This window comes from Macaca nemestrina, chromosome 5, assembly GCF_043159975.1.
Source record: "Macaca nemestrina isolate mMacNem1 chromosome 5, mMacNem.hap1, whole genome shotgun sequence".
Classification (NCBI taxonomy): domain Eukaryota; kingdom Metazoa; phylum Chordata; class Mammalia; order Primates; family Cercopithecidae; genus Macaca; species Macaca nemestrina.
The window spans coordinates 145431459-145444107 of NC_092129.1; the positions used below are offsets into that span (position 1 = coordinate 145431459).

A 12649-nucleotide genomic window follows, 5' to 3' on the forward strand; every position below is an offset into this window, starting at 1 on the left:
CTTGGAAAGTTGGTGTAAAAATAGTTGGAGTGCTGGCTACCATCCTGACCATGAAGACACAGGGAGGGAGTCCAGGTTCCTAAGCACTTTGTGAAACAGTCATCTTACTAGCCCTGGATTGCCTACTTTTGGACATTTATGTGAGGGAGAAGTAAATTCTCATCCTGTACAAGTCACTGTTATTTATTTATTTATTTATTTATTTATTTATTTATCTATAGACGGTGTCTCGCTCTTGTTGCCCAGTCAGGCTGGAGTGCAGTGGTGTGATCTCGGCTCACTGCAACCTCCACCTTCCCGGGTTCAAGCAATTCTCCTGCCTCATCCTCCTGAGTAGCTGGGATTACAGATGCCCACCACCACGCCTGGCTAATTTTTTTTGTATTTTTAGTAGAGACGGGGTTTCACTATCTTGGCTAGGCTGGTCTCAAACTCCTGACCTTGTGATCTACCTGCCTCGGCCTCCCAAAGTGCTGGGATTACAGGCATGAGCCACCGCGCCCGCCCTATTTTTGTTTTTTGTTACACATAGCTGAATTTAATTTTTATATGGTTCCTAATGACTGAAACCAAGAAATACTCTCAAATAAATCCTAGGAAGGAATTCTGGGTGGGGAAACCATTCCAACCTGTCCTTTGTAGATGAAACGTAATCAGCTACCTTTCTTGAGATATTTCACAGTAAGGTTACCAAGAAAAAAATCAACAGCTGACGACCAAAATGAGACTTAAAGACAACCTTACATGGTGGACGTCTTAGTTCTTTCTGCTTTGGTGGAAACGCACTGAACAGGCAAGCCAGGACACCGGTCCTCTGGTTCTTACTCTGGTGACTCTGATGCTGTCTTCCTTGGCCTTGGCTTGGATTTTCCTCTGTGAATGAGGGGGTTAAACTAGATATCTCCAGGTTTTCATCCAGCACAGAAATTCTAGTCTGTTTTCTACCCTCCATCAGATAACATACTCCTTTTGGATGAATCAAATAATCCATGTAAAGTGCTTATCAAAGTGGTTGGCAAGTTAACTCCTTTTAGTAGTTTCATTTACCAAGTTACTCATTTGTGTAGTTTCCACAGTACCTTTCACAGATGGATGCTGGGTAAGTGTTTGCTGGCTGTCCTCTAAGAATGCTTTTTGATCCTCTGCTGATCCCCTGCTCACCTCACAGAAGGCCTGACCGCACACCTACTAGTATCAGCAAGAAAAACTCAGGGAGAGGAGACTCTTTAGGTTCCATGAACACACAGGAGAAAAACCAGCAGATGGAGGAGGAAATACACCATTTATTTACAATTCTTTTCACTTTATCCACAATTTCCCATACAAACATAAAAACTAAAAAAATAAAACCACCACTTGGGAACACAAGTGTCTTTAATTAGTCCGGTTGAGGGGACCACTGAGGCACACCGAAGGGGAAAAGGAAGAGGGTCGGGAAGAATGCCTGAGAAACAGCTCCAGATGAGAAACCTAACTCACACTGGTGTGGTGGGCCTCACTGGCAAAGAGACTCAAGGGTGTTACCCACCAGGGATGCTGCTCAGCTTCCCAGGAGGATGACAGCTGCTGGCCCCCATCCCCCCACCCTCCACTACCAAATACCAAAACTCAAACAAGGGGTCACACATCTCATGAGCTGTGTGGGGAGTGAAGGTGACAGTAAGGGACAAGGAGTGCTGCTCTCTGAGAAGAGCCCCAAACCCGAGGGACACACAGGAAGCCCCTTTCCTTGGCACAGTCTTCAGTCACAGCTTCTGTCCTGAATACAACGCTGAACTTGAAAATGTGAAAACAAAAGCCCTCCCCAGATTCCGGGGAAGGTGGGAATAAAAACACATAGAGAGGGCTTGCCCGCCTCTGCAGTCCCTTCTTGGGGAGGCTGCTAGGAGCAAAGCGAAGATACTCCAGGAAAGTCTGGGGGTTGGAGGGCAGGGTGAAGAAAGGGGCAAGGAGGACTCTGAGACACTGATGCTTGGGATGGCTCCACCCGCTCAGCCACTCACTCCAGCAGCCTCCTGTTCTACCCCTCACAGCAGGACACCCAGGACCAACCTGGAGGCGCTGAAGCCACCTTCCTGGCAACTTCCTCTGTGCTAGTGACCTAGATTGCTTCCACATGTTGATGCACATTATAAATATAAAATCATATCTGCTACAAAGAGGACATATATTTGTACATCTTTACCCATATACATAATAACACAATTTACACATAATATCTTGGAGTGGGTCATCATGGAAAAGGAGTTTGGAGAGGTAAACAGCCCCTTCTGCCTCCCCTGCCCTGATCCCTCTTCAAGGGATGCTTATACACTTGGTCACTGGGGCCCTTCCCAACTAGTCTGATGGGGCTCATCTGGACACAGAAATTCAGACATGTGACTAAATGCTGATGGGTGTGTATACACATTCACACCCACACACACATGCAGACACCTGGTGAGAAAAGGAAAAATAAAATTCCTAGCTCTTGGGTGTAGGCCTCTTCCCAGAGTTACAAGCATCAGTGTCTCCTCCATCTAGAATAATGGTTTTAAAAAGCTACCCCTCACTGGCTCAGACTAGGGCAGACGGGGAAGGGCTAGGAAACCAGGGAGAGGGAAGAGGAGCCGGGAGTCTTTTGAAAATATAAGGCGTTTTTGACCTGTGATCAAATCAAACTATGTTCACAAAAAAAAGCAACAGTTTTCAGTTGGGGCCTGTCCCTGTAGGGACAATGTGAGTTGAGACCCTGAGCCTTCCCCTTCTTTGTCCAGTTTCTTTTAAAGGGGCAGACAACCCTGTACCACCTTTTCTGTCCTCTCCCAGAACTGGGCCCATCCACGTGGCATGGAATACTGACAGTGGTCCAAGTGACACATCCAGAGACACGGAGTGGTGGACGCCAGAAAGTTAAGACCTGGGCGGCGGGTGTGAGCTTTGTACAACAGGAGTGGTTCCTGGCCGGGGTCCACGGCTCGCACAGTGGCCACAGTGATCAGACTGCCATCAGAGATGAGGGCAGTCTGGGTCCCCGGAGGAGACAGCACCTATCGGCGGTAGTGATTCGGGGCATCGGCAAACATGTACTTGAGTCTGTATGCCTCGGCGAGAAGCAGCCCAATCTCTTCGTTGCCCCAGTGTATTGTAGGTAGGTTCTGCAGCAGCATGAGGAGACCCTGGAATGCAAGAAAGGGCTTTTTTATCATACCAGACTATAGACCAGCGGACCAGCAACCCATTCTTAGAGACCAAGGCCTAGAATGGGCTCACACATCCCAAAGAGTCCAGCCTCCTTCCTCCCAACAGCACACAGCTTTCAGTCCTAGTTCACCTCAGGAAGCCTTGCAAGCCTCTGCTGATTCTCTAGTCCGCTAACATCTGCCTCTTTAAAAACATAAAAACATAAATAGGGAATGACAACAATAAAGATTTTTAAGAGAGAAAAATAATCACATCCAAATATACCTCTCTTAATCTTAAAGTATTCATTTTCGGTCTTTTTTTCACATGCATATTTCTTTAAATAGTTGTAACAATAATTATGACTTTTTTTTTTGAGACAGGTTCTTGCTCTGTCACCCAAGCTGGAGTGCAGTGGTGCAATCATAGCTCACTGCAGCCTCGAACTCCTGGGTTCAAGTGATCCTTTGACAAAGTTAAAATATAGCCCGGGCGCGGTGGCTCACACCTGGAATCCCACACTTTGGGAAGCCGAGGTGGGCAGATCGCAAGGTCAGGAGATCGAGACCAGCCTGGCTAACACAGTGAGACCCTGTCTCTACTAAACATACAAAAAATTAGCCGGGCAAGGTGGCACATGCCTTTAGTCTCAGCCATTCGGGAAGCCGAAGCAGGAAAATCGCTTGAACCTGGGAGGCGGAGGTTGCAGTGAGCCCAGATAGCACCACTGCACTCCAGCCTGGGGACAGAGCGAGACTCCATCTCAAACAAACAAACAAAAAAGAAACGGACAAAATATTTATAACATTTATAGAAAATAAAAGGTTAATATATGAAATCTATAAGGAATGCCTACAAATCAGTAAGAAAGAAGGCGAACAGGCCGGGCGCGGTGGCTCAAGCCTGTAATCCCAGCACTTTGGGAGGCCGAGACGGGCGGATCACGAGTTCAGGAGATCGAGACCATCCTGGCTAACACGGTGAAACCCCGTCTCTACTAAAATACAAAAAAAAAAAAAATTAGCCGGGCGAGGTGGCTGGCGCCTGTACTCCCAGCTACTCGGGAGGCTGAGGCAGGAGAATGGCGTGAACCCGGGAGGCGGGGCTTGCAGTGAGCTGAGATCCGGCCACTGCACTCCAGCCTGGGCAACAGAGCTAGACTCCGTCTCAAAAAAAAAAAAAAAAAAAAAGAAAGAAGGCGAACAGCCAAATGGGAAAACAGACTATCCATGTGAATAGCTAACGCACTAATGCCAGTGGCCACTCACACTGTGATGACTTACAAACCCTGCTCCTAGCTGACTGAATACTCCAGCAGCGTCCTGCAGTGCTCAGTGGAAAGGTCTTGTGCATCCTTTACGAGATTTTCTCCTTTAGTTCTAGAAGTGTAGCTGGGCATAAAGCTGCCCAAGGCACATCACTGCTATGTGTGGCCAACACAATTAGGTTCTGGCCAATTCTGGATATGAACAAAAATGATAGGTGTAACTTCCAGGTTTTGCTCTAAACTTCTCTCGTTCCTAAAAAATGGATATGAATGGAGGAGTAGAAGTGATCATCTTAGACCATAAAATTAAAGCACGTGTTGAAGATGGCAGAGTAATAAGACAAAATAAATCAGAGTCCCTAACACTCCAAAACCATAATGTTAGCCCTGGACTGCTTACACTTAGACTGTTAGTTGAAGGGAAATAAACAACCATCTTGTTTTAAGTCACTGTTATTTTGAGGTCGTGGTTACAGTAGACAAGTTTATATCATCTTAAATACATACAATATCTATCAAAATAAGAAATGCACTCGGTCTTTGATCCAGCAACTCTCCTTCTAACTCTCTATCCTAGCGAAATAGTCACACTATTGTGTGTACAAAGGTATTCACTGCATCATTGCTTCAAATAGTGAAAAAGGATACTAGAAAAGCGTCTGCCAGTGTAGGAATGGTGAGATAAACCATGGATTATCCACATCATGAGATGCAAGGCAGCACTTGAAACAAGTGAAGCCGGTCTACATGTATCAATATGGGAAGATATAGAAGACATTTTGGAAAGGATAAAAAAGGCAGTTGCAGAAAAATATTTACAGTATGATCCCACTTAGGTAAAAGAAAAAAACATAACAATATATTTGTATAGGTACATGTACATATAAACATTTTAGAGAAGTGGGAAACTGTTCACAGTGTTACCCTTTGGGATGGAAGCCTTTCACTTTTCTCTCATTATACTTATGCATCTTATAGAATAAAATCTTTGTATATTATTGTGTTATAAAATAACTTTCTTTTGAGTAATAACTACTCTGGGCTGGGCGCAGTGGCTCATGCCTGTAATTCCAGCACTTTGGGAGGCCAAAGTGGGCCCATCACTTGAGGTCAGGAGTTTGAGACCAGGCTGGCCAACATGGTGAAACCCCATCTCTACTAAAAATACAAAAATTAGCCAGGCATTGTGGTGGCCACCTGTAATCCCAGCTACTTGGGAGGCTGAGGCAGGAGAATTGCTTCAATCTGGGAGGCAGAGGTTGCAGTGAGCCGAGATCGCACCATTGCACTCCAGCCTGGGCAAAGCTACTCTGTGGAAATTTTGTTTACTGAAAAGTAAAAAAAACAGAAAATAAATTACCGATAACTTCACAATCAAGAGGAAGTCATTTTAAGACATTTTGGCATATTTCCTTCCAGTCCTTTTCCTACACATTTTACATGCTTGAAATAGTTTCTCTATATAATTTTGAATTTATTCAGCATTTACCATAAGCATTTCCTCTAATATTAAAAATTCCTCGTAGATATTTTCTATAACCAAAGAATTTTCCATGAGGTAAGATGTACCATAATTTACATCCTCCTGTTTTGAGCATTTAATTATTTCTGGTTTTTCACTATAAAAAATTATAATGAACATCTTTATGCACAAAGTCTTATCTTGGATTATTTCCCTAAGCCAAATTCCTAGAAATGAAATTACTATTTCAAAGGGCATAAACTTTATTTATTTATTTATTTATTTATTTATTTATTTATTTATTTATTTTTTTTTTTTTGAGACGGAGTCTCGCTCTGTCGCCCAGCCCAGGCTGGAGTGCAGTGGCGCGATCTCGGCTCACTGCAAGCTCCGCCTCCCGGGTTCACGCCATTCTCCTGCCTCAGCCTCCCGAGTAGCTGGGACTACAGGCGCCCACAACCGCGCCCGGCTAATTTTTTGTATTTTTAGTAGAGACGGGGTTTCACGGTGGTCTCGATCTCCTGACCTTGTGATCCGCCCGCCTTGGCCTCCCAAAGTGCTGGGATTACAGGCGTGAGCCACCGCGCCCGGCCAACTTTATTTATTTATTTATTTATTTATAGTCAGAGTGTTGCTCTGTTGCCCAGGCTGGAATGCAGTGGCACGATCTCAGTTCACTGTAACCTCTCCCTCACAGGTTCAAGCGATTCTCCTGCCTCAGCCTCCCGAGTAACTGGGATTACAGGTGTGTGCTACCACACCTGGTTAATTTTTTCTATTTTTAGTAGAGATGGGGTTTCACCATGTTGGCCAGGCTGGTCTCAAACTCCTGACCTCAGGTGATCCACCCACCTTGGCCTCCCAAAGTGCTGGGATTACAGGCATGAGCCACTGCGCCTGGCCTGCCACAAACATTTTAAAGGTCTTTAACATTCAACCAGAAAATACATTCCAGAAAAATGCCCATTTCCCTAGATCTCTACCAGCACTAAATACTCTCATTAAAAACAGCGAACTTTGCTAATGCTAATGTCTTCCCTTTGGTCTCCAAGCCAGAGAACAGTACTCAAAGCCATAAGTCACGATGGTAGTGAACCACCAGAAGACTGCACATCCCAAGGTCCCCACTCTCCCCTCCATGGTTGCTGGCATCTGCTTTCTCCAACCCTCCAGGCAAACCCCTCCAGTCACATGGTTACAGAAATTCACTCAACCAGACCAGTTATTCAACCAGTTACTGATATTCACTCAACCCAGCAGATGCTCTGCTTTTAAAAACTCTGCCTTCAGCTGATCGGAACATCTTTGGAATACTCCCTCTCACAGGAGTCATTCTCTCTTGGTTCTATCCTGGCCTCAGTCCTGTCTGCCTCAAAGCTTTTTTTGTTTGTTTTCTTTGAAAGAGAACCATCATTTCTATCTCAACTTATTTTTTTAAATGTTGACCTTGGACTATAATACATACCCCCACCCCCATGCCACCATGAATTCCCTGGCCTGTGGTCCCTTTGACTCATCTCTCCTGCTTCCTACCTCCTTCCTGCAACGTGCCCCTATCCCACAACAACTGGAAAAGGCATTGCCTCTTTTTGCTAACATTCTCCTCAGGCAGGCAACTTCTAGCCTAAGTTAGGCAGACTCTCTTTGTAATGGTCTCAATCTTTTCTGTACCTTAGACTCTTGGGCTGTCTGGTGAACCCCATCCATCTCCTCAGAATAATGGTTTTAAATATTAATACATAAAATAAAATGCATATTAATCAAAAATTTTTTAAAGATTTGTGATATTCACCTCTGTGTGGTAAGATTTCTTTTTCTTATTTTTTGAGATGTAGTCTCACTCTGTGGCCCAGGCTGGAGTGCAGTGGCATGATCTTGGCTCACCACCACCTCCGCCTCCCGGATTCAAGCAATTCTACTGCCTCAGCCTCCTGAGTAGCTGGGACTACAGGCACAAGCCACCACGCCCGGCTAATTTTTTTTTAATTTTTAGTAGAGACGGGGTTTCACCGTGTTAGCCAGAATGGTCTCAATCTCCTGACCTCTTGATCTGCCCGCCTCGGCCTCCCAAAGTGCTAGGATTACAGGCATGAGCCACTGTGACCAGCCTAAGATTTCTTACAGGAATTTTCTAAATTTTTCTATGATGGTTACATACACTTGCATAACTGATAACAAACAAGAACAGCCAACAAAGGACATAGCTCTCTAGAAGAGAATACTTTTTTTTTTCTCTGAGGCGGAGTCTCGCTCTGTTGCCATGCTGGAGTGCAGAGGCAATCTTGGCTCACTGCAACCTCCAACTCCCAGGTTCAAGCGATTCTCCTGCCTCAGCCTCCCGAGTAGCTGAGATTACAGGTACGCACCACCGCATCTCACTAATTTTTGCATTTTTAGTGAAGACGGAGTTTCACCGTGTTGGTCAGGATGGTCTCGATCTCCTGACCTCGTGATCTGCCCGCCTCAGCCTCCCAAAGTGCTGGGATTACAGGCATGAGCCACCGTGCCCGGCCGAGAATACTCTTTGTTGAGATGAGATCTACCTATAATTTCCAATTCTTCCAGTCTTAACAGAAACCTCTCAAAAGCTTCCAAATAATTCCACCCCTGGACAAGTGAACGTCCCCACTTCCCCCAAGGGAAGTGACGCTTAGCCGTAAGGAACCACTCTACCACCTGGTGGCTATACCTAAAACTGCAACATCCCCACCTCTAGCCCCTACCCTAGTCTACCACCTGCTGTCCTCATGCTGCAACAATGGGAAATCCTGCCCAATGGATTAAAAAGTAGAAACTCACTTTGGGAGGCCGATTGCCTGAGCTTAGGAGTTCACGACCAGCCCGGGCAACATGGTGAAACCCCATCTCTACTAAAATACAAAAAATCAGCCGGGTGTCATGGCGTGCACCTGTAGTCCCAGCTACATGGGAAGCTGAGGCAGGAGAATTGCTTGAACCCGGGAGAACTGCTTGAACCTGGGAGGCGGAGGTGGCAATAAGCCAAGATTGCGCCACTGCACTCCAGCCTAGGCGACACAGCGAGGCTCCGTCTCAAAAAAAAAAAGTATAAACAATAATTATGGCTGGGGGATGAAAGTGCTAATCACAAATCAGGAGCTTTTATCTAGGGGCAGAGAAGAGACACTACCAGGGCAGGGAACAACTGAAGATTTGTTACAACGCCAGTTAATGGGAGCACTTAAGTATGACATGCACTCAGATGAGATACTACAGTCAGCAGGAGAAGAAAGCTTGTAGGGCAAGCATCAGAAAGAGATTCCCAATTAATAGAAAGGGAGCAAACACCTTTTGTAGAAAACAGCTGGAAATGGCAGAAAAGGGCCAAGCATAGTTATCTGCTGAAAATCTACACAGGAAAAGGCAATATGGCAGAGAAGGACTTTGAGTCATATGTGACCGGTGGAAAAAAAACAATTAGATAAGAGGCCAAAGGTAAAGGGATAGTGGGTAATAAGCAGAGACTTTGAAAAGGGAAAGGTATAGGAAAAGTATAGGAAAATTCCACTAAAGACTGTCCAATAAAGGTGGGAGAATAATTGAGGAGGAAGAGGAAGAACACCAAAGATAATCAGTATAATGGCATTTATTGAGCACTTATTACGTAACAGATGGGCTCTAAATGTTTCACATGTACTTTGTACTAGTTTGTTTAATCCTATGAGATTAATCTCATAGGATTAATCTCATATGTATCTCTCTATGAGATACATATTATTACCTCCATTTTACAGATGAGGAAATTGAGGCACAGGGTTAAGGAACTTGCCTGGGGTCACAGGGTAGTGCTGGCCAGGCATTTGAGTCCAGACAATCTGGGCATGTGCTCACTATCACTAGACTATATACTGCCTGCCCTGGCATGAGAAGTAAGGCATAAAGTAGAAGGAACAAAAAGAAGAGAAGTCATAAAAGAGGCTGTTTGAAGGAAATCTAGAAGCATTCACTTTTTTTGTTGTTGTTCATTTTTACTTTTATTTAGTCATTAAGTCCTTGGACTCATAGTAAGGCTTGATGCCATATTGGTGTCACACTGCCAAGCAATCCAAAGCATGTTAGCCTTCTATTTCAACTTCTTTGTTTACTAATGTATCACTGGACCCAGCAGGCAGCTCACCCAGACAATCTTAGTAAGGGATTTTGGTGCATAATAGGCCACAGTCCTTACAAAGTATCCAGTTTGTCTTACAGCTGAGAGGTGTGAACCGGCTGCAGATGTGTTACAGCTAAATTCTTGAATGGATTTTTATTATCAGTGCCACTTCTTCCTCTGCCTCTTCTTGGTCTTTCCCAGCCACCAGTGTGACCCAGCTGGTGACTAAGAGTTGACTAATTTTACTCTGCAATAAGGGCTGGCACAACCAAAGACAGGATGTATAATGATGAGCAACAAAAGAACATTAAATATGTGCTACTAAATAAGATACTGTATATAGAATCACTTTGCAGTACTGGAACATTCTTTGCAAATGTAAAGTGTATTCAAGCATGTAAAAATACCTTTCTAGTCAAATACTTTAAAACAAACCTCTTCTATTTTGAGAATCAGTGAGGAGGCAAAACATTTCCTCTGGTCCCAAGGCAACTTTTCAAAAACACGTCCCTGCCATACAAGCTTGTTGAGAGTCAAACTTTTATTCATTGGATCTTCCTGAATCTAGGCATTTGACAAAGTTTCCTCTCAAAGAAAGCTGTGTAGTTTCCCTCAATGGCTTGTTTTTGTTCATATGTCTAGGAATTGTGCCCTTTCTCACACCAGCTTGTTTTGGGCAGAAGATCTTCAGTTCCCAGGGTTCCCTCCGAACCCTTGTGTACAGGATTCAAACTGGCAATTCACCAAATGTCTGTAAAGACAGGGCCCCCATTTGGGCAATGTTCCACAATCGCACCCTTGAGTTCTTGCAGAAGTGGTGGGTGGATGCCATCTGGTTCAAGGGATTTATTTACATTTAGTTTATTATTGAGGTCTGGAACATCCTACGGGCTTAGCACTATTTAATAACCCTGACCTGTCTCCTACAAAAGAAACCTTCAGAGTGGGAATCTCTCCAATGGTTTCTTCCAGCTGACTCTCTTGTCATTTCACTCACTCACTCACTCAGTCACTCACTCACTTGAGATTCACTCTGTTGTCCACTGATGGCTCATTGCACCCTTGACCTCCCTGGCTCAGATGATCCTCCCACCCAACCTTCCTAAGTAGCTGGGACTACAGGTGTGTGCCACCATGCCTGACTAATTTTTAAATATTTTTTTGGAGACTGGGTCTCCCTATGTTGCCCAGGGTGGTCTTGAACTCCTAGGCTCAAGTGATCCTCCTGCCTCAGTCTCCCAAAGTGCTGGGATTACAGGCATGAGCCACTGCACCTGGCCTCTTTTTATGTATTTAAAGAAATGTTGATTATTAGTCCTTAGAGTGCCCTGCATGGTGCTCCTCAGATTCCGTCCTGAGCCCTCTGAGGCCTTGCTGGCGCTGGCCGACATATTCCTGGGCTTCCATGTTCTGGGCTTTGCTGCTGCTGCTTTCCCGAGATGACTTTTTAGAATAGAGTGACCAGGTATTTGCTCAGGCACCTGTCCCCTCTGACTCAGGCAGACACTCTTCATAGAACTATTATCCTAGAGTCGGTTTTCAGGCCTCCTATGGGTTGCTTAATACTGTACAGATTTTCTGCCTGCTGCTCATCTAAGTGCCCACAACTGGGCACAGCTTATGCTCATCTACACATGCAGTGAATTTTTGACTTTTGGAGGTGTTCCCCTGCTCCCTGTTGTAACCCCTTGGTTTTGGGTTGTAATTATGTGTGCTGCAGTGACCACAGGGGGCTTGTCATGCCTTTCCTCATCACGAACTCACTCAACCAGTTCCTGTCCTGAGGTCTGACATTCATCTGCTTTGGGAAGTCTTCCCCAAGTCTGACATCTGCAACCTGCCTTGATGGCATATTCTGCCAATGGCTGTTGGGAATAAAAACATGTTTTTATTACAAACACCTGTGGGGATAGCAGGCCTCTCAGCACTCACAGGCTCCAGCCGTATTCCCTCAAAAGTTCCCTTTGCTTACTTCCTTTTTCTTTTTCTTTTTCTTTTTTTGAGACAGAGTCTCACTTTGCTGCCCTGGCTGGAGTGCACTGGCGCGATCTTGGCTCACTGCAATCTCCGCCTCCCAGGTTAAAGCGATTCTCCTGCCTCAGCCTCCCAAGTAGCTGGGATTACAGGTGTGTGCCATCATGCCTGGCTAATTTCGTATTTTTAGTAGAGATGGAGTTTCACCATGTTGGCCAGGCTGGTCTTGAACTCCTGACCTCAGGTGATCTGTCTGCCGTGGCCTCCCAAAGTGCTGGGATTACAGGCATAAGCCACCATGCCTGGCCTCTTACTTCCTTTTTCTAGGATCAGAGTGGAAACAGGAGGCCCTGACAGGCCTCCTATTGCTGGCCCAGATGGCCCTGTCCTCTGGGCAGATACAGTCCTCGTCAGGCTCCCCGCTGGGTAACAGAAGCTCCATTCACTTCCGTAGTAGTACATAACTTACGTAACTGTACACTGTGGTAATGAATTGTGATTATGTAAAAACGACCCGCATCAAAATGGGTAGAAAACATCTATTTGTCTATTTGGTAGGTAGATTTGAGCACTCTTACATTGTCTCCACCATTTACTTTCCTTCCAACCTTTTGAGGGTGGACTCATGACATAAATCTTAAGCGTGCAGGTTGATGACTTTTTACCTAAGTAC

The 12649-nt window shown here is 45.1% G+C and overlaps 1 protein-coding gene across 1 annotated transcript in view; it reads right to left on the reverse strand.

Moving 5' to 3' along the window:
* Window positions 1-1263: 1263 nt before the first annotated feature.
* The window catches only part of LOC105474541 (TBC1 domain family member 22B), a 75625-nt gene continuing 64239 nt past the window's right edge, over window positions 1264-12649 (reverse strand). The window contains exon 13 of the mRNA XM_011729313.3: window positions 1264-3158. Coding sequence (XP_011727615.1) covers window positions 3030-3158 — 129 coding nt within the window. The 3' untranslated portion in view covers window positions 1264-3029. The remainder of the gene's footprint in view (window positions 3159-12649) is intronic.